At 39.5% G+C, this 27,148-nt stretch overlaps 1 protein-coding gene and 1 long non-coding RNA gene across 12 annotated transcripts in view; one reads left to right on the top strand and one right to left on the bottom strand.

The window, feature by feature from the left end:
* Window positions 1-27,148, bottom strand: part of SSBP2 (single stranded DNA binding protein 2) — a 286,817-nt gene that overhangs the window by 41,875 nt on the left and 217,794 nt on the right. For all 11 annotated transcript variants that reach the window (XM_024104522.3, XM_005288174.5, XM_005288173.4 and 8 more), the window contains 6 exons: window positions 25,607-25,666; window positions 22,528-22,594; window positions 22,237-22,307; window positions 16,902-16,969; window positions 10,825-10,873; window positions 5,550-5,585 (listed from right to left, as the gene is read on the bottom strand). In XM_024104522.3, the coding sequence (XP_023960290.1) occupies window positions 5,550-5,585; window positions 10,825-10,873; window positions 16,902-16,969; window positions 22,237-22,307; window positions 22,528-22,594; window positions 25,607-25,666 (351 nt within the window). The remainder of the gene's footprint in view (window positions 1-5,549; window positions 5,586-10,824; window positions 10,874-16,901; window positions 16,970-22,236; window positions 22,308-22,527; window positions 22,595-25,606; window positions 25,667-27,148) is intronic.
* Window positions 549-13,162, top strand: LOC103306049 (uncharacterized). The gene is made up of 4 exons (XR_508693.4): window positions 549-781; window positions 1,386-1,471; window positions 11,277-11,459; window positions 12,612-13,162. It is a non-coding gene; the product is annotated as an uncharacterized LOC103306049 (long non-coding RNA).

A 27,148-nucleotide genomic window follows, 5' to 3' on the forward strand; every position in this document is an offset into this window, starting at 1 on the left:
TGATTCTATGATCTGGTTTCAGCTTCCAGCCACTGCTGCTTGTTATGCCTTTGTCTGCTAAAAGGAAGAGCCCGTTAGTACCCAGTATTTTCTCCCATAAAGGTACGTTGTAATCAAGTCACCTCTCTTCTTTTTGATAAATTAAACAGACTGAACTCATTAAGTCTCTGACTGTAAGGAATTTTCTCCAGCCCTCAAATAATTTTTGTGGCTTTTTGGTGCACTCGCTCCAGTTTTTCAACATCCTTTAAAAAAGTCAAAAAATATAAACGGTCAGGAAAAAATTGTGGGCACCAGAAGGAGCCAGGGCTGGTGCTACCATTTAGGCCAACTAGGCGGTTGCCTAGGGCGCCCAGATTTGGGGGCACCAAAAAGCGGCACCCCAAATTTTTTTTTTACATCGTTTCAGCGGCCGCTGTGCTGGGAGGGAGAGGGAGTCTGAGCCGTCGGCAGGCAGCCCAGGGGTTCCCCTGTGTCCGCGCACCGCAGGCAGCCCAGGGGTTCCCCTGTGTCCGCGCGCCTGCCGGTGGCTCAGACTCCCTCTCCCTCCCAGCGCAGCGGCCGCTCCATCCCATGCGATTCTTCTCATTGCCAGCGGGGGCGCCGGTGGCTGGGCAGAGCTCCATAGCTCTGCTTAGCGCACGTGGCACAAGCCCGGCGACGGGCGCGACAGCAGGGCTTCTGGCTCAGCCTCCACGGTCAGCCCCAGAAAAGAGCCTCAGGCGGTGGTCTGGTGGAGTGGAGGAAGAAAGAGGACCCCGACGCCCGTGCCTTGGGCAAGGTAAGCGCTTCCCCACAGCTTGGCCTCAGGCGCCTGTGCTGTCCTAAATCAAAACAGTCTGGGAGACTTTCAATATGGCTTGGTCCAGTCTAGATAAAAGATCTAACACCCTTCTGACATCTAAGGAATGGAAAGTAGCTTCCTGTTTTGAAATGATGTGGTTTTGGGGGGAAACAGTAAATGAATGGTCTGGTTAAGATGAAATTCAGAGGACACTTTGGGTAGGAACTTGGGATGTGGCCATTTTAAAACCTTTTCCTTGAAAAATACTGTAAAGGGGGATCTGCTATTAGAGCCCCCCATTCTCCCACTCTCCATGTGGAAGTGATGCCTTCCAAGAAAGCTGTTTTCAAAGAGAAGTGGAGTAGAAAACATGTAACTAATGGTTCAAAGGGATGTGTCATAAGGCCATTTAGGACAAGGTTTAAATCCCATACTGGGGCAGGTTCTCTAACCTATGGATAAAGACTCATCAGACCTTTAAGAAATCTTGAGGTTATGGGGTAAGCAAAAATCGAAAAACCTTCCACTGATGAGTGAAAAGCTGTTACAGTCACCAAGTAAACCTTGGAAGAACTCATACTGATCTTTTCAATTCTAACAGGTATTCCAGAATGGTGGAAGAGAAGAACAGATAGGAAGCACTTGTTGACGGAGACACCATAGGTGAAATCTCTTCCATTTCAGAAGGTATTTCTAGTAGATGTTTTTCCGCTATTTAACAAAACCTGTTATACCGCTGTTGAGCAGGAAATCTCTAACCCCAAGAATCATCTAGCCATGCTTGAAGTCACAAAACATCCAAATTGGGGTGAAGTGTCCAACCAGCATCCCGAGACAACAGGTGGTAATCGAGAGGAAGTCTCAGCAGCAGACAAAATGTGAATTGAATCAGATAAGGTACCAAACTTGTCTTGGTCAAGTTGGTACAGTCAAAATGATTTTGGCCTTGTCCTGCTTAATCTTGTTGAGAACTTTCAAGATCAATGGCATGGGTGGGAATACATCCCAGACACAGAATTGAGTCTTGCCCAGAGCAAAACTTCTTACACTTTACATTGGTGGCAGTAGCAAAAAGATCCACCTTTGGAAGTCCCCAGGTTAGAAATATACTCTGGAGGACTCATGAATCCAACTCCCAGTAGTAAATGAGAAAAGTGTCTGCTTAGGTGGTTGGCAGTAACGTTTTGTATGCAGTGGAGGTAAGAAGCTGAGATGGCTATGTGGTTGGCAATGCACCAACTTCAGATCTTCACTGCTTCGGCACAGAGTAAGGGGGAACACGTCCAACCCTGACTATTGATGTAGAACATGCAGGCCACATTGTCTGTGATGATCTTGACTGATTTGGCTTTGATCAGTGGGAGAAAGTGGGAGTAAGCATTCCTGACTGCCTCAACTCCAGAATGTTGACATGTAGGTGACTCTCTTGGGAAGAAACTTGCCTTGGATGATGTGAGGACCAAGATATGCTCCCATCCCAAGAGGGATACCTGAACAGATAATGGTGGTTGGAGGAGGTTGAAAGAAGGGGATTCCCGAACAGACTTTGGATGGGTTCTTCCACAAGTGAGCAAGTGTAGAACTCAATGGGGATTAGAGACCTGACCTGTTTGTTGAGGCTGTGCTTGTTTGTTGTGTAGACAGTGGAGATAGGATGTGACATGCTAGCTCACAAAGATGCATGCCGCAATATGGCCCAATAGCTGAAGACAATTCCTTGCCGAAGTTTGAGGACTTAACTGAATCTTTGCAATAAGAGTCTGCAGAACCACAAACCTGTCCACAGGTAGGTAAGCCCTGGCTATCATGGCATCTGGAAAGGCTCCTATGAAATCTATCTGTTGAACCAGGATCAAAATGGACTTTACTAGATTGATCTGGATACCACAGGTGTGAAACAAGGAGCATGTCATCTGTAGTGTTGATAGGACCTCCTGATCAGATAGGCTCCGGAGTAACCACTCATTGAGATAAGAGAAGACAACAATGTCTAGAGGACACTGGCGAGTGGCTCTGACTTTCATCACCTTTGAGAATACCCTTGGGGCAGAGGAGAGGCTGAAAGTATATTGAAAGTGTTTGTGATTGACTGTAAATTGAAGAAACCTCTTGTGAGAGAGGTGAATCACAATATGGAAATACATGTCTTGAAGATAGCGTGTCACAAACCAATCCCCGGAATCTAGAAAGGGAATATATACTGCTTTTCTGCAAGGGTCACCATCTTGAATTTCTGTTGTTTCATGTTGTTGAAATGTCTAAAATGGAATTTGGTTTCCATCCCCCAGTCTTTTTGGGGACCAGAAATTACTTGGAATAGAATCCTTTTCCCTGGTGCTGAAGTGAAACTGGTTCTATGGCCCCTAAACGTAGGAGAGAGGCAACCTTCTGATTCAGCAACTGATCGTCAGATGGGTCCCTGAAAAGGAACGGGGTGGGAGGGACAGATGGAGGTGAAATGGATGGAATAGTCAGATGTTACAAGCTTTAAAATCCATTTGTTGGATGTTATTCTCTCACAGGCGCCTTGAAAATGGGAGAGGCAGAATCCAATGGCAGGGAAGAGGGTTGGTTAGTGCAGCAATAGATTTGTGTGAAATGGGTGGTTTAGACTCTTGACCAAGCCATCAAAACTGACACTTGGACAATGCTGGTGGCTGCAATGTAGTGGTTGTAGTAGATGTTTTCTTCTTTGAATACCTCGGTCTCAGCTTGTGGTTCAGGAGGTCTACGGAAACTAGAAAAATGAGCTGGGCATGACCTCTGCACTGTTTGAGACCTGCTATATTTTTCTTATTTGCAGGAGTATAGATCTCTTCTGGTCTTTATTTTATGGGCTAGTTTTTGTGTTGTGTTGCCTCCTGCACTCATTAACTGCATCCACAACCAAGGAATTCAGTGAGGGAGGTGAAAATCAAATTCTGAATTCTCCTCTGGGACATGCATTTCTTGTCAGCACATTTGCAAGTTGGGGGTGCCACAGCCGGAGTCTGCCAGATGGTCCTGTCTGGCTCCAAAAAGCCTCATTAACTGGGAGTGGCATGCGTAACTAAGCTGAAAAGTGTAAAATGTTCAGGAGTTTATCATGGGGGCCCTGGACTTCTTCACAAGAATTCTGAAGCCTATCCACAATTCACTTCTTCAAGTCCTGGAATTGTATAATGTCATGTGCTATGGAAGGTGGTGGAGGCATTACAGCCTCATCTAATAATGACAGCCCGCCCTTACACCTCTTGTTCTTCAAGTGGAGGAGGAAGTGAAGGTAAGGAAGAGCAAGAGTTTCTATGCTCACTGCAGAGTGAACTTCTCCCTTCCCCCGTCAGAAGTTGTTGACAGTACAGGGCCCATGGAGCCCAATAAGGCCACTGAGATGGACCATAAGACATAGGAGGAAGAGATAGCCACTGTTGGTCACCTCAGGTGGCTGGAGGTCGAGGTCGCCTCTCCTCCCTCTCTCCACATGTGGAGAAGAATAATGTCCCATTGAATAAACAGGAGATTCCTGAACACAGAGTTATGAGTCAGAGTGAGAATATCCTTCAATATATTCCATGGACTGACTTCTCCCTGGATGGCAGAAGTCAGGGAATCGGGGAGGTCTTGATGAGAAAAGTGCCTTCAGTGACCCAGAGGATATAGGTACTGAAGGATGTGCAGAAGCAGACAGTAGGGAAGACTCTGGTTCATTAGGTACAAAGATGTCTCTTGAGTACCAGAACTCCTGTGGTACCACAGGAATGATGGAGGTTGATATCAGTACCAAGGTGGGTATCTGGCTAGTATGTGCCATAAGGTGAGCCTACACAAACATTTATTCAGGAGATGTAGACCAGGGTATCGAAGCAGGTACTGAGTGCACCAGAGAGCCAGATGGTGTTGATCTCTTCATCGTAGAATGTCTGCTAATATGGCTGTGACCTGTAACAGAGAAGGTCTTCAGTTCTGGGTCTTGTTTGGAAGAGGCATGGCTTTTAGAAGCCTTAGACACCTTTATGATACAGGACACACTTGGAGCCCCAGTAACACCCATTTTGGGATCTAAGGTCTACGGGGACTGAGACGTCTTTAAGGGAGATCTAATGGTCATGCTCCTCTTGATGGTACTTGTCAGCTTTGAGTGCAAGGCTATCAGTCCCACAGTTGTAGACCTCTCATCCCCCAAAGCTTTCGGTGACTAGGACCTTGAGGAGTATGAGATAGTGGTTGTTTTATCCCTTGTAGCTCTCAGTGATCAGGACCCAGCAGCTGACAGGGTAGCACTCAGGTAGTTGTTGAAAAAAGGAGTTTTCAGGCCTTCAGGAGGTAATTAAAAGCAACAGAGAGTAAAAATGTCCCATAAAACATTAGCTGTGAGTGTCTTTTTAAGTGGTGTGCTATATATCTTTTGGGAGGTTTAAGCTTTACTAGTTCTTCCAATGAATTTTTTTCTCCAGAGCTTCAAAAATTCAAGCACATTATGGTGTCACCAAGAAAAGGCTGTTTTTTCTCCTTTAGTATTGAAGTATTGAAGTATTGCATTGGTTACAGAAACATATGCTGAAGTAAACCACAGCACTCAAGGCAATTTTGACCAGACTGATAACTGTTCTAGTAATGAACACCAACATATGTGCAGTAGATGGCAGACAAAACAACTAAACACAGATCAGATGTTCACTTCTCAACCAATACACAAGGGTTCTTCTTAACATCTGGACAACTATTTCTGTGCCTAAATAACATGTAACATCAATTCTAATGAGCAAACACACACAAGGGTACTTACTACATAATTCCCAGGAGATGCTGAAGAGTACGGTATCTAGAATGTAAAGCAAAACAAAATAATATATTTATTTTCCATTAAGATGGAGAAATGCAGTCCATACCAAAATTTATTGAGGATCTTATTTTGAAGCACATTTTTAAAATTAATTTTTAGAGAAGAGGCAGAGGATAGGGAGCAAATACTGATGTTAAACATAATGCTGTCTAGGAAACATCTCACTGTAAGGTTACTCTATAGTAAAAAGTGCAGTACAAAGTCACAGTCAAAGAGAATTACTGTAAATAAAAGATACTTAATATTCAAGTTTAAGATTGCTGTGTCCCAACTCCTACATAGTAATATATTTGTTGTGTCTTGCACTGAAAATAATCAGGTTGCTTTCAAGACGTTGGTGGCTTCTTAGGCTCTAGTCCTACAAAACACTTAAGCATGTGTGTAACTCTGCTCACCTGAGTAACCCTACAGAAGTCAATAGGACTAAGGAATACACATGCTTGAGTGTCTGCAAGATCAGGGTCTTAATCACTAGCTCCTTTAGATCCACACTCTATGATGTGTGAATGCTGAGAAGTCATTGTTACTTTTTAAAAAGGCAGACTGCAAGCTGTGGTACAAGTTATGCTACTTGCACCTACCAATATCGGCTTCAGGCTTTATCTGCAGGAACCACAATAATCCAATATAAAGATCCATTAACTTGTGGCAAAAGGTTAGTAGTGAGGTTATATGAGTATTAGCCCAATTCAGGACAGCATTAAGCATGTGCTTAACTTTAAGTCAATGGGACTCAAGCAAGGGAACAGTGATGGACTTAAACATGTGATTAAGTCTTTAACTTAATCAAGGGCCACAAGATGACACTCTCTTTGATCTCAAGGGGCACTGATGGTATTCTTTCTGCATGCTTGAGGAAAGAACTTTCTTTTTAAAGAGTCTGTGTCCCAATTGAACATTAAATTCAATTTGTGGAGATTCGTTACAGAGGTACCTGGAGAACTCCAGCTGCTGGTAAGTAATATAGTTTTCCTCTTCATGAAATAACTTCTATAGATCTTCTCTATAGGATATTGGAGAGTAACAGCTCAGGAAGTTGAGCTGAGAATTAAGAAACTGGAAAATCACTTTGCCAAAAGAAGTTTCTTATCTGACTGCAGATGACAGATAATATTTTATAAATGTATCTAAGGCAGGAGTTCTCAAACATTTTCATAGTCTTGGCCACATCTTTCCCACTCACGATTCAGCTGGCCACTGAAAAACACCCCACTATTAAATGGAAAAAATGTTATTTTAAACCCATTGCATTTATCCTCAGAAGCCACAAACACTGTGATGTTCTGAAACTCTCACACATTGAAGATGTGAACTGCCTCTTGGCATCTAATCTGTGAAGGATGGACTTGCTTCAGAATGTATGAAAAATTGAAAAAAAAATAAGATAGACTTAATTTTATGGGAATCATTATAGAATATTAGAAGCGAGAGATGCAAAAATCTATTATGCACCTTCCTGTCCATCTCCCAATCAAAGCAGAATTAATCCTCGTAGTACAATTTCTAGTGTTAGTCCAATCTAGCTTTTAAAATCCCAAGTAAAAGGTCTACCAGCACTTACTTTGGGAGAATTCCACTTTCTAATATGTCTTACTGTCTGAAATCTATACATTATTATGCTGGCATAAAATAGCCGGAGTGCACTGTACTCCAGCAATCCCACCCCGTTCCCTTCCTTGCCTACACTGGCCATCTCCATATAAATCTTCTATGCAAGGGGCAGGAAGGAATAGCATAGACCCAGCTGAATTTTGGAGGTTTTTAGCTTGGCTGCTCCAAGGAAGGCGCTGGAAATTATTTCTACCCAGGCCGGCAAAACACCTAGGGCCAGACTTGAGGCTGACTATAGGGTCAGAGAAGAATAGATAATGAGGTAGCGGTTCTAAAACTGTGGGTCGGGACCCCAAAGTTGGTCGCAACCCCATTTTATTGGGGTCACCAGGGCCAGCACTAGACTTGCTGGGACCCAGGGCTGAAGCTGAAGCCTGAGCTCCACCCACACCTGGGGTGGTGGGGCTTGGGCTCTGGCCCCCTCTCCCACCACCTGGGCCAGCGGGGCTTGGGCTTTTACCCACCCCGCCCCCTCCTCCCTGGGGGTCATGTAGTAATTTTGTTGTCAGAAGGGGGTTGCAGTGCAATGAAGTTTGAGAACCCCTGATTGTAGTGCAAAAGGTATTGGCCTAAGTAAGCCTAAAGAGATCTGTGTTCAATTCCTAGCTCAGCCAAAGACTTCCCGTGTGACCTTGGGTAAATCAGTTAATCTACTCTGTGTGTCAGTTCCCCATCTGTACAATGGGGATGATTCTTCTCTACATCACAGGAATGTTGTGAGGATAAAAATTCTTTAATATAACTGAGGTATTCAGTTACCACAGTAACAAAGGCTATAAGTACATAGACAGCTCAGCCTCTCACTATGTCAGGTGTGTTCTGCAAGGGCCCCCTTCATGTCACTGGAATAGCACAGAGGGGCCACATCTTAAAAGAGAGTTTAGATCAAGATCTATGTTCTGGGGAGCTTACAATCTAAACAGACATTGAGTTGACAAACATGGGGAATCAGATGCAACAGTGGCAAACAACTGAGCAAGTGGCAATGTTCAACATGCATCTTGTTCTATATTTGTTTCCCCTCCTCCTCCTCTCTCAGACTCCCTTAACCTCTCCTTTAACACAGTTCATTGGGAGGCGAAGAGGAGATATGCATTATGGCAGCTCTTTTAAAACAACTCTTCCCCTGCTTCCCATCTCTAACAATTAAAAATCTATTAACAAATCTGAATAAACATAATGGTTAAGAGAGAAGGTCCCTGACTTCACAACAAGCTCAGCTGTGGAATTGCCATGAGCCTCATGTATGGGGCAATGTCTTGTTTCTATTTAGTATATTTTTCAAAAACGTATATAGCAAGCAAGTCTTTCCACTTCTCTTAATTCTTTTTTTTTTTTTTTTTTTTTGGTGGGGGAGGAGGGGCACGTTTTTCTGGTAGGTATGTTTTAAATGGAAAGACCTATGGAGCTACATATATAAGGTTAACAGCTAAACTATTTGATGAAATATAGAGCAGGTGACATAAACTCATTTAAAACAATCACTGATATAACTTTTATAAAATCAGCATATACTATAGGCTTAAGGCAAACCATAATCTGAACTACTTAAACTGTATTCTCTTATTTTGTATGCTCTGAAACCCCCTTTTTCCTGCTTATGAAAGAAAATGTCAACAAATCTTAATTAAAGATTAGTAACTAAAATATGCATAGGGCATGTCCTAGATGTGTACTTTCATGTAAGATTACAATAGTTTCAAAGGACTAATTTCTATTTAGTGGGTTTTAAAATTCTGCCTAAATACTGTAACTATTTCCCTGATTTCATTCTAATCAGGTAGATAATGCATATTTTAAGTCAATGCCAAAGATCACAATTCAGGAAAATATCCATATTCAAGAGAGCACTTGTGCATGTGCTTAAATTCCAATGACTTGCTTATGTACTTAAGTGTTTTCATGAATCAGGGTCTATATCTGGTCTCTTGCATGTACTTGCATATTGAATTTAATAAACATAAAATTCCTTGGCAGAATAATCTTCTCTACCTTATTTAAAAACAATCAAGACATCTAAAACAAAAAAAGAATATTAAGGCTGTCACACTAAAAGCTGGGAAAATGCAAGTTAAGGCCTACATTTACTTATTTGTAACTCAGTCATGCAACATTGAGCTCTTTTTCTTTTTGTACATTATTATTATGAAAAACTGCCAGCCTCAGTTCACACTGTCATAGATTTTGTGTACTTTTTATTTTGAGTGTATATATAAGATTTAATATTAGCATATCATGATCCACATTCCACAAAGTTAATATTACTGTAAATTGAGCTGTACCTCTGAATTATATGACAGGTAAGCATAACCCAGAGAGAGAGAGAAAATATGTAGGGGGAGATTTTCAAATAAAGAAGAGGGAGTTAAGCACTCAGTGCTCAATAAAAGTTGGGCACCTAACTCCCCTGTGACTTTCATAATCTACCCCTTTTAAAATTTATTTTAAACATTTATTGCATTACATATACAATAATCAGCAAACACCACTAAAGTCAAAATGAGGAAATAGTTTATCCAAATATACAGCCAATCTGAACCCAAAGATCTGGCACAATGGCAAACCACACAGAAGCCATTCTATCAAACTACAAGGATCAATTCCTACATAGAAAAGGAATACACAAGAGGATAGCAAATACAAATCAAAACAAAAAAACATAGGAAACACTCCTCTTCCGATCCACCAATAAATAAATATATAAATAAATATATATATCCCAGTCAAGGATAAACTTGATATACCATGTCCTAGGGACAGCCAGAAATAGAGTCTAGTAACAGCAGATCCACCCTAGCCTACTGTAAATGCAAAGTAGGGATATATGATGATACATGTTCACTCAAGTACTTTGGGTACAGATTAGGAAGGGTTTCACTGTGCTTTCTAAAACTAACCCCTTGAACTGTGAATTACCTTCTGTAGGGTACCAGCCAGGGCAAGTCATGGAGGGTGGGCATTACCAAACTGTTCTTGTCCTAAGCAGCTATTGAACAACCTCATTTTGTAGCTGTTGCAGCCTACTAATTTGGAGAGTGTATTACTTTTCATGATGGCCAAAATTAAATTGTTCAACCTATCAAATGGATCATGTTTTGAGAAATTACACTATGATTTGAGTGGTACAGAAATTAATGTGTTTTTTTCCATATATAAGCCATGTGACAATACATTAGAGAGCACCTTATCAAACTGTGGTCTATGTAGAGCTGGTTGGTCAGATGGTACTGACTCCTATTCTATTTTGTTATATTGCATTAACAAAGCTAAAAATATATTAAATACTATGCTAATGTTAATTTTTCCTTTGGGCAATTTGCTGTAGTTGCCTCAGGGCTGTTATGTGATTATGAACAGGAGAGCAGATGGTCTGCACAATCATGAGTGGGAGGAAAGGTGATCTACTAGAAGCGCTCTATTAAGATGTGGTCCATACTGTAAAAAAAGCTGGAGAACCCATGCATCAGGGTTGGAAAAAAAAAAACAGTACAGAGGACAACAAAATATGGCATGCACTATTCTATTTGCTGAATATAGGTTTTTTTTCCATACATGGGCATATTAAGACGGAATAACTCCTGTCCAACACACTTAAATATTTACTTACAGAATTGGCATTCGTTGGGTTTGGCCACGGTCTACCACCTCCTGGACCCCTGGAATATAAAATGACAAATGAGGGTTTAATCAAAGTTTGGTTTCTGATCAACTCTGCTACCAAGAAGCCAAACATCAGATGCTCTATGGTGTAACTTGACCACAAACTGTTCCCAGTGTAGAATATGCTTTTTTAAAAACTGCTATCTTTTACTGGCCTCTTCTGGTAGCATCATCATTTTTCACTGCAGTAAAGTGTGATTATAAACTACAAATATACCTTGTTATAATGTTAAACTAATACAAGTTCATCATAGCTAAACTACCACCAGCATTTCAACAGTTTAGCAGATACTACAAAATTATTCTTAAAAAATTATGTCTGTCACCACAAGCTCACCAGTTATATCTAGACATATCTCAGTGGCTAAATCATATATTGTGGACTTCTGTACTTTTCAGGACACCATCTGCTAGGAACTACATGACAACAACTCCTTCAGAGCTTTGATCCCAGTGGTATAGAAAGCAGTGTGGGAGATACTGGAGTTTTGCACAGATCATAGATACCTGCCAATTAGGGATCCAACCCTCCTGAGTATTCTGCAAATCCCACGACCCCAACAGCATGACTTGAAAAAAAAAGTAAGTTTGTGCCCCTATATAGTTTCTTTTCCTGCACAGGTGAGAATTTGGCCCAATGTTATATAAACACAACATTTTATGGTTTAATTGAATCATTATAGTATAGTAATATTAAAAAGACAGTAAAATGTGCTATTGATAAGATTCAAGACAATCGATTCCTTATAAGGAGTATTTTTAGTTGTATTCTGGTTACTGACACCATAATACAAATTTGGAGCCAGTACTACATATGCTGTGAATGTCTACCTACAGTATGGCCCAATTCAGAAAGATACTAAAACATGTATTTAACTTTAAGCATGCAAGCTGTATACAGGCTTAAATTTCTTTCTAAATTAAGACTGTAGTAAGCATTTATGTACTACGTATCTATAATACCATCTATAATTTGTTTAATAAAAATAATTATTGTTTCTCATAATTAAGCTTTAAATTTATTTGTCTCCAATACAAGAAAGTGTGTATGTGAGAATATTGTAACTTTGTTTTCACCCCAAAAAATTGAATGTGACATAAAGAAAAATACACAGAATACACAGAATCATAGAATATTAGGGTTGGAAGAGACCTCAGGAGGTCATCTAGTCCAATCCCCTGCTCAAAGCAGGACCAACACCAACTAAATTATCCCAGCCAGGGCTTTGTCAAGCCGGGCCTTAAAAACCTCTAAGGATGGAGATTCCACCACCTCCCTAGGTAACCCATTCCAGTGTTTCACCACCCTCTTACATCTGGATCAATGTAAATACTTAAAAAGTATGAAGCAGACTAAGTGAAAGCTCATCTTGCATCGGACAAGGTACTGGATTTTGCAAATTTACTAGAAATCATAGGAGAAACTTCTATGTAGAAAGCTACAAAAAGCACCAAGGCAGACTCTGCCCAGGAGGTATATGATTATATGGAATAGAATATTGGTTGTTTTTTAAAATTAGCCAGCTGCAAAGTTCTTTAAAGCAATGTGAGCAGCTTCCCCATCCCCCCTTCTAATAAATGTTTATTATGGAACTCTCAACATATTCATAAAACATTACTATTAATGTACCAGTTTCACAATATAATCTTTTACATATAGAAGACTCATATGTCTAATTACAATAGCATTCTTTAGAAACACAGTCATCATTTCCATACTTTCATTTTTTACAGAACTATTGGATGTTACCTCTTTGAGGACCCCTTTAACGCTAACCCAGATGTTTCCTTCAGTGAATCAGGAGACATCGATTTTCATTGCCATCTTGAAAATAAGTCTAAAATTTTTTATTTGTACTAGTATTTGAAAAAATGTTCAATATTTCAGTTTCCTTATGTGTGACTGTATTCTATCAAAATATTGAATAAGTTAAACCAAATGCCTGATTACCTATTTTTGTGTGTGTTTTAGCTTTTCTATAAAGGAAGCTTATGAGCTAAAAAGTGAATGGAAATTCTTTTTCTCTTCAGGTATATACCGAAACATTCTTAGCACCTTATAAAAAAGTCTGGTTCATACTGGCCATTAAAATAAGCTTATGAACTGTAACATTATCCCCTGAAATTTGCTATTTTGCTCCCATTTTGTATGAGAAAATACTGTCTTACAAAGACTTATCATGCCAAGTTTGGGCTTAAAGTTCTACAGATGAGATTTAGATCCCTTAGAAGTGAGTTTACAATGAAAACTCTGACATGGACACTTGCAGATTTCACTGTAATTATTTTTTCTTTAAAAAGATGCATGAAACAAATATATATCACATTTTAAATACTGAAGTTTAGGCTATGTAAGCAATTATTTTTCAATGCTACATCTACTAAAAAAAATGTCCTTTGGGGTTGAAACACTGTCTATAAATTCTCAGGCTAGTTTTGTTGTTATAACAGATTATATAATATGCACTATTTTTAGCCAAAGCAACACCAGGAAAAATCTCAAAAATGATATTTGGTAGATATTTAGCATTCTACCAAGACAGTTTCCTTTTGAGTTGTACCCCTAATTGCTTACAGAGGAGACATTACACTTTAAAATGGCTGTTGGCTTTGCAGAATAGCTACTTCTTCATATTTTAATGCTGCCAGAGAGACAAACCCATTGAACTCAAAAAAGTTTATGCCTGCATAAAAGGAAATGCAAATTAAACTATGCACCCTGCATAAGGCAATAAGGAAGCTGCCATCTTTTATGGAAATACAAGTACAGAAGATAAGGTACACAGATGTTGCTTAGCATCGTGCATTGCATAAGTTGTAAGGGATAATCTAAAGGAGGAATCGCTAAAACATCTGGGTCCATTTACTGCTACTGGATGTGGATTATCCTTAGATGCTCTCTATAACTGAAACTGAATGTTAGTGTTAATATGTACAATACATCTATGCTATAATATCACAGTACAAGGACTTATATGATAAAGAAATTCATGCACAAGTGACATTAATAACTTTAAGGTTGGACCTCACACTTCATGTCCTGCAAAAGCAAAAAATACAGAGTTTAGCCTCTATTCTCCTTTTGATATGTGTACGTAACTCCATTTGATAAGAGAAAAATTACTCACTTTGATAATATGAGAAAAATTTCTTACTGATAAATCATATTCTCTGAAGGCAAGAGATATAATAGAACTCCTTTCCAAGGTCCAGGATCCAGCATATGACAGGGATCAGAATACCCTAAAGCATAGCTTTCTAATACCAGCACTCTGGGCTAGCTTGTGCCTTTAAGGCACAGTCTGCGGTAAGGGTCGTGTGAAGCCATGCCACCCAGAAGAACAATGACAGGTATTTTGCTCCCATTTTCAGTTGCACTAGAGCAGGGGTTGGCAACCTTTCAGAAGTGGTGTGCCGAGTCTTCATTTATTCACTCTAATTTAAGGTTTCGCGTGCCAGTAATACATTTTAACGTTTTTAGATATCTCTTTCTATAAGTCTATAATATAACTAAACTATTGTTGTATGTGAAGTAAATAAGGTTTTTAAAATGTTTAAGAAGCTTCATTTAAAATTAAATTAAAATGCAGAACCCCCCAGACCGGTGGCCAGGACCCAGGCAGTGTGAGTGCCACTGAAAATCAGCTTGCGTGCTGCCTTCGGGACGCGTGCCATAGATTGCCTACCCCTGCACTAGAGGGAGGTTAATTACCAACAGCCTTTAAGGAGCATAGCATATGCTTGGCTGAAGCATGGGGAGAAGGAGCTATGACTGGCTACATTATGCCTTCTTTATGTCATACAGACGCTCCTGAGTACTTCAAGTACAGGAGCTACAATTCTGGGTAACTCTTATGTGCAAGGTGGGAAGAAAGCCACTTCTTCCCTCCCTCTTCACTGTGTGGCTGTATAACCCACATACCTCCTGGATGTGGTGTTCTGTCCCATCTAGTGGCACTGAGACCCCTTAGAGAGAGTTAAATGAGTCTGCTCTACTGCCTTAGTTAAGAGCCATGTGGCTTTTAGCTCATGCAGTAGAAGCTCATGCACTAAGCTCTAGAGGTTCCAGGTTCAATCCCAATGATCGGGGTCTGACGGTGTTACAGCTAGCCATGTGTAACTGTCTCAACACAAGAAAAAGTGTGCTTGCCTACTGCTGAGCGATAGAAGTCGTACTTCAACCATGATTGTTTCATTTTCCGCTAACTGGCAGGTGAGGAGCTCCTTTCTGAGATAGCAATCTGTTTGTCCGTTTTTCCTGTTTTCTGTTTAAGGTCTCATGTGTACAAGTATCCTCAAAATACTTTTTTTGCTTCTATTTCTAATTTTTTGTTATTAAATAGCAACAAATTTTGTAATGAATAGTTTAGTTTTGTTTTCCTTTGTTGGAATCTCTTTCTTGAGACTCTTTCTACAATTTGTGTTGTACCTACACTTGATTTCAAATATCTAGTTATTTTATCTACATTAATTTCCAATAATTGTCCTGAGTGCAACAGAAGACATCTGTAGTAAAGTAACACAAACCTTAAATTTATTTTATTTGCTTCAAAAATGCAAGATCTACCTGAAGATTAGAACAATATATCTAAGATGTGGTGGATCTTTCATTACTTGAAATCTTTAAATCAAGATCAGATGTCTCTCTGCAAGATGTGTTCTAACTCAGTGTTTTGCAGCCTTTTCAGGTTGGCGACACATTGTTTGCAGTAAAAAACTTTCATGATTTCCTTCCAATTTACTATAAAAGTAAGTAAAAATATATTAATGATAAGCCTTGGTGTGTGTCTTTCTGTCAGTCTGTTGAAGGGTAAGGGTGTGTATGGAGAGGGGAGTGAGATTTCCCTTGCTTTACATTGTAATAACATTTTTGATTCCTTGCAAACCTGATTACCTTTCATGACCCTCCTGGAGGTCATGACCAACTTGTTAAGAAACACTCTTCTAACTCAACCAGAAGTATGGTGCTGAAGCAAGGGCACTGGAACCTTCGTAGAAGCGAGGAGGGCCAGTGGTGCTGGAACCGGGGGCACCAGGGGGCCATGCCCCCTACTTTTAAACATGGCGTAGTTTGGGGGGTAGGAGGCAGCATCCCTCTCCAAACTTCAAGCCTGGGGCAGGCGTGGAGCAATGCCGGCAGGGGCTGTACTTTGCACTGGGGGAGCTAATAATGGAGAGTTGCACTGAAAGCCTTAGCTTTGGTGCAACTTCAACTTATTCTACCCAGTAACAGTGGTTTGACATCTGAAGTTGCTCTGGAGGCTTGGAAAATAGGAGTTATCTACATATATCAAGAGAGGACTATACTCCATGGACCCAGTCCATAGCTGATGTAAATCAGTGTACATCAGTTTACCAACTGAGTATCTAGCCCCAGAAGTCCTTGAATGCCACATAGTACACTAAAATGTCTCATGCCTGATTCTCCACTCCATAACACTGGTTTTATGTTGTGTAACTTCATTGATTATATTAGCATAAAACCAATATAAAAGAATAGAGAATCCGGTCCTTCCTTTTTTAATGTGTATCCTTTGTGACAATGTATTTAAAGACAATGGTGTGTTTCTGTCCATACTATGCACTTCCTTGCTTTTGCAGATGTGAATCATAACCTTACTATTCTTTAAAATGTTCTCTCTGAGTATGAATTGATGGCAAACTCTTGTACTATTAAATCAGTGAAATAAACATTCAAACCTAACTAATGTCAAGGCTCTTTACAAATCTACAGATGAATACGGTGGGCCACACTAACAAGATATTCCAAATATATGAACCCTGCCCTGTAGAACAAACCCAACATTTAGAGAGCCTTGGAAGGAAAAAACAAATAATTCTGTAAAAGATGCTTTGCCCAAGAGTGAAACTGCTGTGATGTTTCCTTACTTTGTCACAAATGTTAATATTAGTTAATTAATCAAAATACATTCTCCTTTGTCCTATGTATGTCACAATTATTTTTTCTTTTAACAGGAAAAGATTACTTTTATAAATGTGATAGTAGTTTATTATTTTGCTTACATGTTCATTCCAGGCATTCCAGGGCCACCTAAAGCATTCAGTGGCGGTCTCATTGCACCTCCATAGTTCTGCAATGATAACCAAGGGTCAGACTACCACAAAACAAAAAAACAAAACCAAAGAGGAGGGGGGAAAGAAAGGACAGCAGGTTAATGACTTCCCAATACACCAGTTGATTGGATAGGCCAGTGTGATTCATTCTTTCAGGAGTTTCCATTCTTGACTTAAAAAAAGAATTCTTATCCCTAATGAAAAAGTAGTACGCTTAGTACACTACACATATTAACAGTTCTTAAAAATGTATGTGTACTAAGCATACTTAAAATGCTAATTGTTCCATGAAGATTTATGATACATGGTAGCAAACTCAATGGTCAACAAAGGTCAGAATCAATAACCGTTCAACTTTCATACCACGAAAACTCATTCAAAGACAGAAAAATAGATTTTTTTCGGGGGGTTTCACAGTTTGGAATTCAGATAGAATTATTTTTAATTGAACCTGGTTAATGAACAGGGTATTAATAACTTCAATGGGAAAATATTACACTATATTTCATTTCTATAACACATAAAATGATTGCTATACTCCTCTTGTAACCAATCTAAGGCAACTAACATGAAAATTATTCAGATAGTATAATGGATGCCATAGAAATGTCTATAAATGAGCTATCCAAAGCCCTATTATAGATAAAGCCAATGTGTGTGCTCAAATAAGATTTAGATCATGACATAAACTGACAAAAGCCTAGACATTGTGCTATTTTCCTGAAAGACTGAACTATTTAGTCAATTTTTTCAGTTAAATGTAAATAGAACAACCTGCCTTACCCCACATATATCATTCATTGCAGAAACTGTACCAGTCCTACTGAGTTTTTCTGATATCTTAGGCAAATGTATGTATAATAAAGCAATTTCTAAAAAGTAAAATAGTGTGTTTTGAGGAAGTCGGGCAGACAATCATTTACTTAAGAGAACAGAATGTCCTCAAAGTCATTATTGTTATCTGTTTTGCAATAATGTAACTACAACTCACTCTAGTTATATTATAACTGGATTACTGAACTTTAACTGGAGTTCTCCAAAGCAGTCTATTACACAAATCCATGCTCTAGGGTATTTGAGCATTAAATTATGCAGACCAGGGAGCAATCTGACAATAAGATTTAAAATGTAGACCTGATACTATATTTCATGTGTCATAGTGAAAAGAGATATTTCAATTACAAAAAACTTATTTCAAGTGAACCAAGAAAGGACTTCTGGGAGTAGGTTCTCTTGTTGCAAACTAGAAACCAAACCTGCAAGTGCTCCTTGTTTAGAATTCCTATTGAAGCCCATGGGAGTTCTAGACATAGATGGCTTGCATGAATGGGTTTGTGTATCTAGCTAATAAGCTAATTCTGAAACAATTGGAATGCTACCTTGCGTTCCCCTCTAAATATTCATGTTTTTGGTGTCTCCCTGTACCAAAACAGTACCAAAATGACATCCATTTCTGGAGGAACTGTGAAGCTATTTAATTCTATTTTTCCCATCTTTATTTCAGAGATCTGAGCCACCTTTCTTCTTTGGAGCGTCTTCCTGTTTTTTCTTTTCTTTATTTTGACAAAGGAACCAAGTCTGTGGGCCTAAGATCTTTATAGAACTCACTAGGAGTTCTCGACTGGAAGCATTTTAGTCAGGTGTCCTTACTGAACTTGAACTGAGAGAAATCAGATTAAAATCATTTGGCACATTTAGTAAACATAAACCTTTACAATTATATACAACTGCTTGCCTGTTGCTGAAGATGAAAGAAAATAATTAGGGTAAATCTGGGACAGCTGCTGCTAAGAAGGAAATCTAAGAGGAGAAGATGGATGAAGAGAGGAATCTGGAGAACAGTGAAGAATGAAGGAGTCTGACTAACAATTAGAAGCAGGGTTTAACAAAGTTGTTTTTGTTTAGTTATTTTTCCTTGTTTTATTTTCCTTTTCCCTTTCACAGTATTTTGTTTTTTTGTTTGTCAGTCATTATCCAAAAATTAACTACAGTACCTATGGCCAACTCTTAAACCAGGGAGAAGTCACTTAAAATAAAATGTAAAAAAATTACATACTTGTGTTTTCAGTCTCCCTGTCCCAAGCACAATGTTAGGATATAGATATTCAGGCCTGTGTGCAAAGGCCTATACTTTAAGAATTTAGGTGTATTCTTATTACTTAGCTGGTTATAGAGGTATAAAAGAAAGAATCAAAATAACTGTCTGCCGGTGTAAGGGCCTTTTCTCATTGTGACAGTCTAAGGCCCTGTTCTTAGGCTAAGTAAGGTCTTTGGCTAAGCAGCAGAGGCAGCCATAAGCTGGGAAGTGAACGGTCACATCCTCACATTCCAAACTAGTCACATGGAAATAAGGCACTCTGGGACTGTTAGAAAGGTGATCCGATCTATCGCCTCCAGAGAAAGGGAAGAGCCTAAAAGATTTAAACAAAACTTAGTTTGATAGCATCCCGTCTGGCAAGAACTCACTTATCAATAGCTGGGGTGTAAAATCCTCATTTATGTATTGTTCTATCACTGTAGTCTCCACTTCCCTATTGTTTGTCTGTATAATCTCAGTCTGGTTCTGTGATTGTTTCTGTCTGCTGTATAATTAATTTTGTTGGGTGTAAACCAATTAACGTGGTGGGATATAATTGGTTAAATAATCATGTTACAATATGTTAGGATTGGTTAGTTAAATTTCAGTAAAATGATTAGTTAAGATATAGCTAAGCAGAACTCAAATTTATAGTCTGCAGTCAATCAAGAAGTAAAGGGGGAATGGGAACAGGGAATGGGGGTGGGGGAATTGGAATCATGTTTCGCTGGGGGGGGAATGGGAACAGGGACACAGGCAAGGCTCTGTGGCGTCAGAGCTGGGAAGGGGGACACTGAGGAAGGAAACTGGAATCATGCTTGCTGGAAGTTCACCCCAATAAACATCGAATTGTTTGCACCTTCGGACTTTGGGTACTGTTGCTCTCTGTTCATGCGAGAAGGACCAGGGAAGTGAGAAGGTGAAGGAATAAGCCCCCTAACACACAAGAATATAGGTCTTAACACCAAACAAACTGGACAGCAAAATCAAAACTAGTGTACAGTCCAAACTTGATATCTAGCTCAAATATGGCCTGTCACCATGACATATGGTATTTAGATAACTTTTTTATATTTTGTGTGCCTTAATCTCATTTACGTGAAGGACAGGTCTACACTAAAAAGTCTACACTAAAAAGTTTTACTGGCATTGCTATTTTGGTAAGGGGGTATGATTTTTTGCCAGCATAGTTATACTGGTAAAAGTCCTAGTATAAGGCTGGGTCTACACTACCCGCCTGAATCGGCGGGTAGAAATCGACCTCTCGGGGATCGATTTATCGCGTCCCGTCGGGAGCGACAATCGATCCCCGAATCGACGCTCTTACTCCACCAGCAGAGGTGGGAGTAAGCGCTGTCGATGGGAAGCCGCAGAGGTCGATTTTGCCGCCGTCCCTACAGCGGGGTAAGTCGGCTGCGATACGTCGAATTCAGCTACGCTATTTGCGTAGCTGAATTTGCGTATCTTAAATCGACCCCCCCCCCCCCGTAGTGTAGATGTAGCCTAAGTCTGACATAAACTGACATAAGCTATACTGGTATAAGCACTTTTATACCAATATAACTGTGTGTACACCACAAGAGGTTTTGCAGTTTAACTATACCACTATAGTACAACCAGCAAAACCCTCCTAGTGTAGATTAAGCCTAAAGCAGCTTTACACTCTCTGGCAGTCTAAATGGCCCTTATAGTGGGCATGAAAGGCCCTGTAAGTTAACTCGCCCTTCAAGTTATTAAAACTGTTTGCTCAGAAGACCCCCCCCAGGCAAGTGAGAAGGATAATAGATAAGCATGTATCTATAGAAAAGACTACTTTGGAAAACTCAGGTCTGTGAGAATTACATAGTCCCCTCCAGTTTTAAAGAGAATAAAACTGAAAATCATCCTTGCTAAAATTTATATCAGACTTGCCTACTGTGTGTAGCTAATAATGCTAGCATAAAGTGTGAGCTTAAATTCATGACCGCAAAGCTTAACTTTCCACCACAAAAAAGCAAGTGGCAGAAATACTGAAGTGCTGTAGAAAAACCAACATATGTTTATACACATTTTTGTTGGTTACAATGCAGAATTGGTTACTACCAAAAAGAGACATGGGTTAAAAAGAAAGAGCTACCTAGTTATTCAAAACTAAAGGTAGATCCCATTGAACAGAGAAGTCACTAGGGAAAATATCTGAATGAAGAAATCAAAGTGTAGAGGGATGAACATAACCCAAATATTCTTCAGAATAAGATGCAAGGCCAAAATGGCTAGACAAGCAAAAAAACAAAAAACAAGGTTAGAGACCTGACTTACAGAGGAAAAGTGATAATAAGCAATGGACAATCCACTGGGCTAACCCTTTTGGAGATATTTCAGAATGGATTTAATTTCCACTTGACTTCATTCTTGCAAGTGGAAAATATATAAACTTTTACTAAAAAACTTTCACACCCTTGGTGAAGGAGGATCTATATAAGTAACTATAACCAGGTCAGCAGTGGGAGGACGGCTGAACCCAGATACTTAAGCTTGCTGCTCTTCTTGAAAAACAGATCTAGAAAGACAAGGCTAACAATTGGTATTTGCAGGTGATATGCAGGCACCATCCACATGCAGTATGAGTAATTGTGTACATTTAAAATCTTATGCCAAAAAATCTAGAGTGCGGAATTTGTGATCAGAAGTTTAGTGGCTAGAGAAAGATCGTTATAAAAATTAATTAATTTTATTTTTGCTACACAAATTATGAATACTTTAGCTGTATTGTGGGGCTAATTTTCCCTCCGAAATAATATAAACAATAAGGTTAGGATTTTCAAAAGAGCCTGAGCCAACTGCTTAGGCACCTTTGAAAATCCTAGACTTAGACCATAATATGCATTAATTGTGGAATAAACTTAAGTTTTCTGAATGTTTTAGAGTTATATGGACAAATACGTAAGCCTTTTTATTTGAATTACAGCTGTATCATTCAAAATAAATTAAATCAGTCTTTATAAAATTTTGTAAATAAAATAAATTTTCTTTATAGTTCGCGACTTTGTCAAGTTTTAACTGAGAATATATTTTTATGATAGAGAGAAAATCCCTTAAAAATGTTATTAGAAAGAAAAGTGCTGACATATTTCAACTTTAATTCTAGTACAGCTGTGACAAAAAGGACTCTAAAATATCATATGTATGTGAACTGTAAATATAGACACACATATTTATGCAAGGTACCTGTGGTCCTAATGGAACCATTCCTCTTGGAGGAGTCATTCTCTGCATTGGCCCACCCATGTTTGGATGCCCTGAAAAAAATTAACAACTTTAACAACTGTGGTGCATAAAAACACTTCTAAATTATTGACAAATTATTGCTTCATGGTTTGAAAAGCATTTAAGCAGCTGCAGTGGACTTTAAAAGAAGAGGTGCTGGATGCAAGTTTGGGATGCAGAACCTTTCTAAAAGAAAAAAAAAAGGTTGATATTCTGAACATACATTTCACATCTAGTAAACAGGCACTTTACCTTGTTGTCGTGTTGGGTCCATCCCACTGGGCAATAATGGCTGACTTCCTGGGACACCTCCAAGTGCCTACACATATATAAAACATATTAAGAGGAGATATAAATTGTATTTTAAACAGAAAATTCAGGTAATTTTGTTTTTAATTTTGAAACTGTTTCTGAGCCAAGTGTAAAGCAAAAAGTTTAACTCTGCTAAAGACATAGGACAAGATCTTACAATTGGATCCACGCACCCCTGTGGCCTCATGGAGTTCCATTGACTTAAACAGCTAAATGTGAATATTCTTCAGTATTTATTTTTACCTAATTTTCTTTTGTTTGTCCCTAATTTTCTTGTATTGTGTATCCCACCTGGCTATGGAGCATGGGGCAATGTCATTTCTTGATTCTGGGGTCAGTTTTCTCTATGTTTAAATTTTGACATCCTCTTTTTCTATTATTTTAACAGCTACCTTCCAGGGCTAGAAAGGTGGCTTTGTGGTCTTCTCAGATGCTCAGCCACAAATAGGCCACCGGGACGGCATTCAAAATGCAGGATAAGGTAGGGCTGGGAGGTGGGGAATGTTGTAGTTTCCATCCTCCCTTACCATCCAAGGACATTAGTTCCAAGATATACCCTCTATGCTCCTACAATGGAAACAGGAGACTCAACTTAGTCCCAAATCCTGCCTTCAAGCATGAAAATGCTTGTTATGTCCCGCTTGGCCCAAATGCAGCATAATCCCCAAGTTATTATCTGTCCTTTGAATTTGTTATAAAATAGTTAGATTTACAATTAATTTCTCTAGCCTTTTGCACGAATATCTGTCTGTAATATAGTCATCTTACAAAAATCTTCATCAAGAATGGATCTTAGTCTGGAATGGTGTTTCAAAAGCCAACTAAAATTAATTTATTCATAATAAAAATGTTTATCTGGAGTAAGTAAATCTGGTGTTATTAAATGCATCTGATCAGGTAACACTGGTATTGCTTAATGAAGGAACTGATCAGTTTATCTTGACTGCAAAGAAGTATAAGATTGTGGTGAATTTTTATTATTTTACATACATATGTATGTACATACATATATATATACATATATTTATTATTTTATACTTTTACACACACACACACACACACACACACACACAACACGTTCACTCTAAGGTTGAGGTTTTAATTGCAGAAATGTCAGGAAATTAAAGGTAACGTTCACAGTGTTCCTTTTTGATTATACATTACAATAGTGTATTTCATTATATGATTTATGGAACATATCGAGCAGGGATCAGCAACCTTTGGCACATGGCTCGCCAGGGCAAGCACCAGGGGCGGCTCCAGGCACCAGCGCAGCCTGGGGTGGTGTGCCGGTCGCCGTGAGGGTGTCAGTCAGGCAGCCTTTGGTGGCATGCCTGCGGGAGGTCCGCCGGTCCCACGGCTTCGGCAGCAATTTGGCGGCGGGTACGCCGAAGGCGCGGGACCGGCAGATCACCCGCAGAAACGCCGCCGAAGCCGCGTGACCAGCGGACATCCCGCAGGCATGCCACCGAAGGCCGCCTGACTGCCGTGCTTGGGGCGGCAAAAAACATAGAGCCGACCCTGGCAAGCACCCTGGCAGGCCGGGCCGGTTTATTTACCTGCCGTGTCTGCAGGTTTGGCCGATTGTGGCTCCCATTGGCTGGGGCAGGTAAACAAACTGGCCCGGCCCGCCAGGGGCTTTCCCTGGCGAGCTGCGTGCCAAAGGTTGCCGATCCATGATATAGAGTTTCATCCTGTGTCATTTTAGTCAATGGGAGCATTATCATTTACTTCAATAGGTGCAGGCTCAAGATAATATGTAGGAGCAAAAAGTAAAACATGCAGAAGTGTCAAATTCCACGAAGTGGGATCTGGTCACCTCTGCCATAGATGACAAGTGGCATGTAGGGAAACACTAAGGACTTTACTCTTGCAAGACACCCAGGCTGGAGATTTGACTCATGCAATATTTGGAACATGTATGGCTATATAAAGAAGTGCAGCTTCCTTCCACTGTATCATATTGTATTATTGCTGAGCAGTATGCCACATTTTCCTATGTGACCAAGTAAGACAGTACCCTACTATAATGCATGTGCTCGAGGGAAGAGTTATGGTTACCATGGGAATTTTAACTATGATTTTACTGACTGTTGTGTAATCAAAATTTCAACTTTAAAATTGCATTACAATAGTTTATCACTTTCATGTACTGCTTATATTATCTGAAACTTAATGATAGGCAATGTTGCCAAAACTGGTAATTCATGAATGTGGCATAATGTAAATGAATTGCAAGGGCTGTAATTCACTGAGATTATGCTATAGCTCTAAACTGAAAACAGTGTAATGTGCAGACAAAAATAGCTTCTGAAATTAAAACAGCAGGTTGGCAGTAGTCTTTATAGTATTCACCACATCCAGCTTTTACCTGCCAGTATTTAAACAATTTAGAAATATATACATATAAAAAAGTGGAAGTCAAATGCTAGAATGTTTTTGAGTAACATATTATTGTAAGGTACAGCAATCAGGAATTTATTTTATACTGAATTACAGTATACTTATAACAAATGTTTAAAGCAATGATAACTTTTCACTTACAGTATATAGCCCCTTCCATGTACAGATCAGAAAGCAGTTAATAAACTTTAATTAAGCTACCCACCTCTCCTATGCAGTACATGAAAGTGATAAACTATTGTAATGCAATTTTAAAGTTGAAAATTTTAAAGGAAAATGTGGCATACTGCTCAGCAATAATACAATAATACAATACCCTTTTACACCTGGGCAAAAAGGGGCAGACAAAGGTTAAGTGAATTAGAAGTTACAGAGGTTAGTAGTCGATGGAACTATCAGAAATGGAACTCAGGAGTCCCCTGTATTAACCACTGTACCATATTCCCTAAGACAGTGGTTTTCAACCTGTGGTCTGCAAACCCTGTAGGTCCACAGACTATGTCTAAGATTTTCAAAGAGATCCACACCTCCATTTGTAATTTTTTATGGGTCCGCAAATGAAAAAAGATTGAAAACCACGGCTCATAAATGTGTGTCCTTGATATAAGACTCTTACCTGATTGGGTATTCGTAAAGGTGGCCTTGGACCTCCAGGGTATCGAGGGGACATAAAAGGCTATGAAAAAAGGAACATAACCAAAGAATTCAATTTAGTTCAGAAATGTTTTATGTAGTAACTACATGTATAGTTTCTGTGATCCTCAAATCTCAGGAGCTCATCTTATATACTTTGACGACAGTATTTAGTACATTAGTCTGCAGCACTTAGCAAAACTATATATATTTTAAAACTCTTTTCTAAAGATTAGTACCAAGCTGCATTTCTTAAAAATTTTAATACAGCTATTGTGTAAGCAGAATATGAACAACTCCATGCATAGCATATGTAAAATGATAAACTATTAAGATTACATAATCAAAAATGGAAGGTTTTGACTGGATAAAAGGGAAGTTAAAAAGCCTGGAATATAAAATAAAATACCCTTGGAAGAATTGAGAAGTACATAATAACAGAATAATACAAAATGTCAAGTACTTTATCTTTTTACATTTTCATTTTAAAGAATACAAGGTTTATAATAGTGATAGAGGATTTGGATTTCAGGTTTGGTTCACATATGTATCTAGAGCTCTGGAGACTTATCTGAACTACATTATCTAAATTACTGACCTCTGCTCACATACCTCATGTAATGCAACCCTTACTCCCCACACCAGTCCACCTACCCCATCCAACAGACCTTGATTCATCATCACTTGGTGTTAGCTGAGTGTCCAGTGGACCTCAGCTGCCATTGTAGTACATAGGAGAGAGGTAGTCTTTAAGATAAATGGGGAGCAAACCAGTTAGGAATTAATATATGAAAGTCAACTCCTTAAATTGCACCCAGAAGTAAACAGGAAGCCAGTGCAAACATCAGAAAACAGATCTAACATTCCTGTGAGGGGTTTAACCCCCATCACCTGGGCAAGGGAAAGAACCCTAATTAGTCAAGCTCTGCATCTGGGGGGTGATTAATTAACTGCCTTCTGGCCAGAGGAGGTGGAGTTATGACTTATAAGTAGACTGAAGGAGCTCAGTTGGGGAGAGACTACAGAGGAGACAGATCTCTCTGGCCGAGAGAAGCCCTGGGATAGGGTTTAGCAGACAGGAAACAACAGAGGAAGAATATTACGGGAGCAGGTTAGGTTCCTGCAGGGGAAGCCTGAGGTAGGGCCAACAAAGGAACTAAAGCGGAGTCTGAAAGGGGGGAAGGGGTATACGTTTTAAGATTAATTTGTTCATGTTCCAGTGGAAGTGGTTTAGACTTTCATGCAAGTTGGTTAGAGGGCCAAGCCACAGAACACCTGGAGGAAGTCAGGAGAAGACAAAGGCTGGGAAAGGCCATCACAGAGATGAGGGAGAGCCCAGTAGGGGGTGCCAGAGACAATGATCCTGTCCAACACTGTGATCAGAGATGAGGGGGAGTGCTATTACAATTCCTCATGATTACATTTTCAAGCACGACAGCTCATGAAATCGTCACCAGCTGTAACTTTCAAGCTGTCTTCAAATACAACCATAGGTAAAGCACATTGAATTATTCCCATCTAGAAG

Source organism: Chrysemys picta, chromosome 6 (assembly GCF_011386835.1).
Source record: "Chrysemys picta bellii isolate R12L10 chromosome 6, ASM1138683v2, whole genome shotgun sequence".
NCBI classification, from domain to species: Eukaryota; Metazoa; Chordata; order Testudines; family Emydidae; genus Chrysemys; species Chrysemys picta.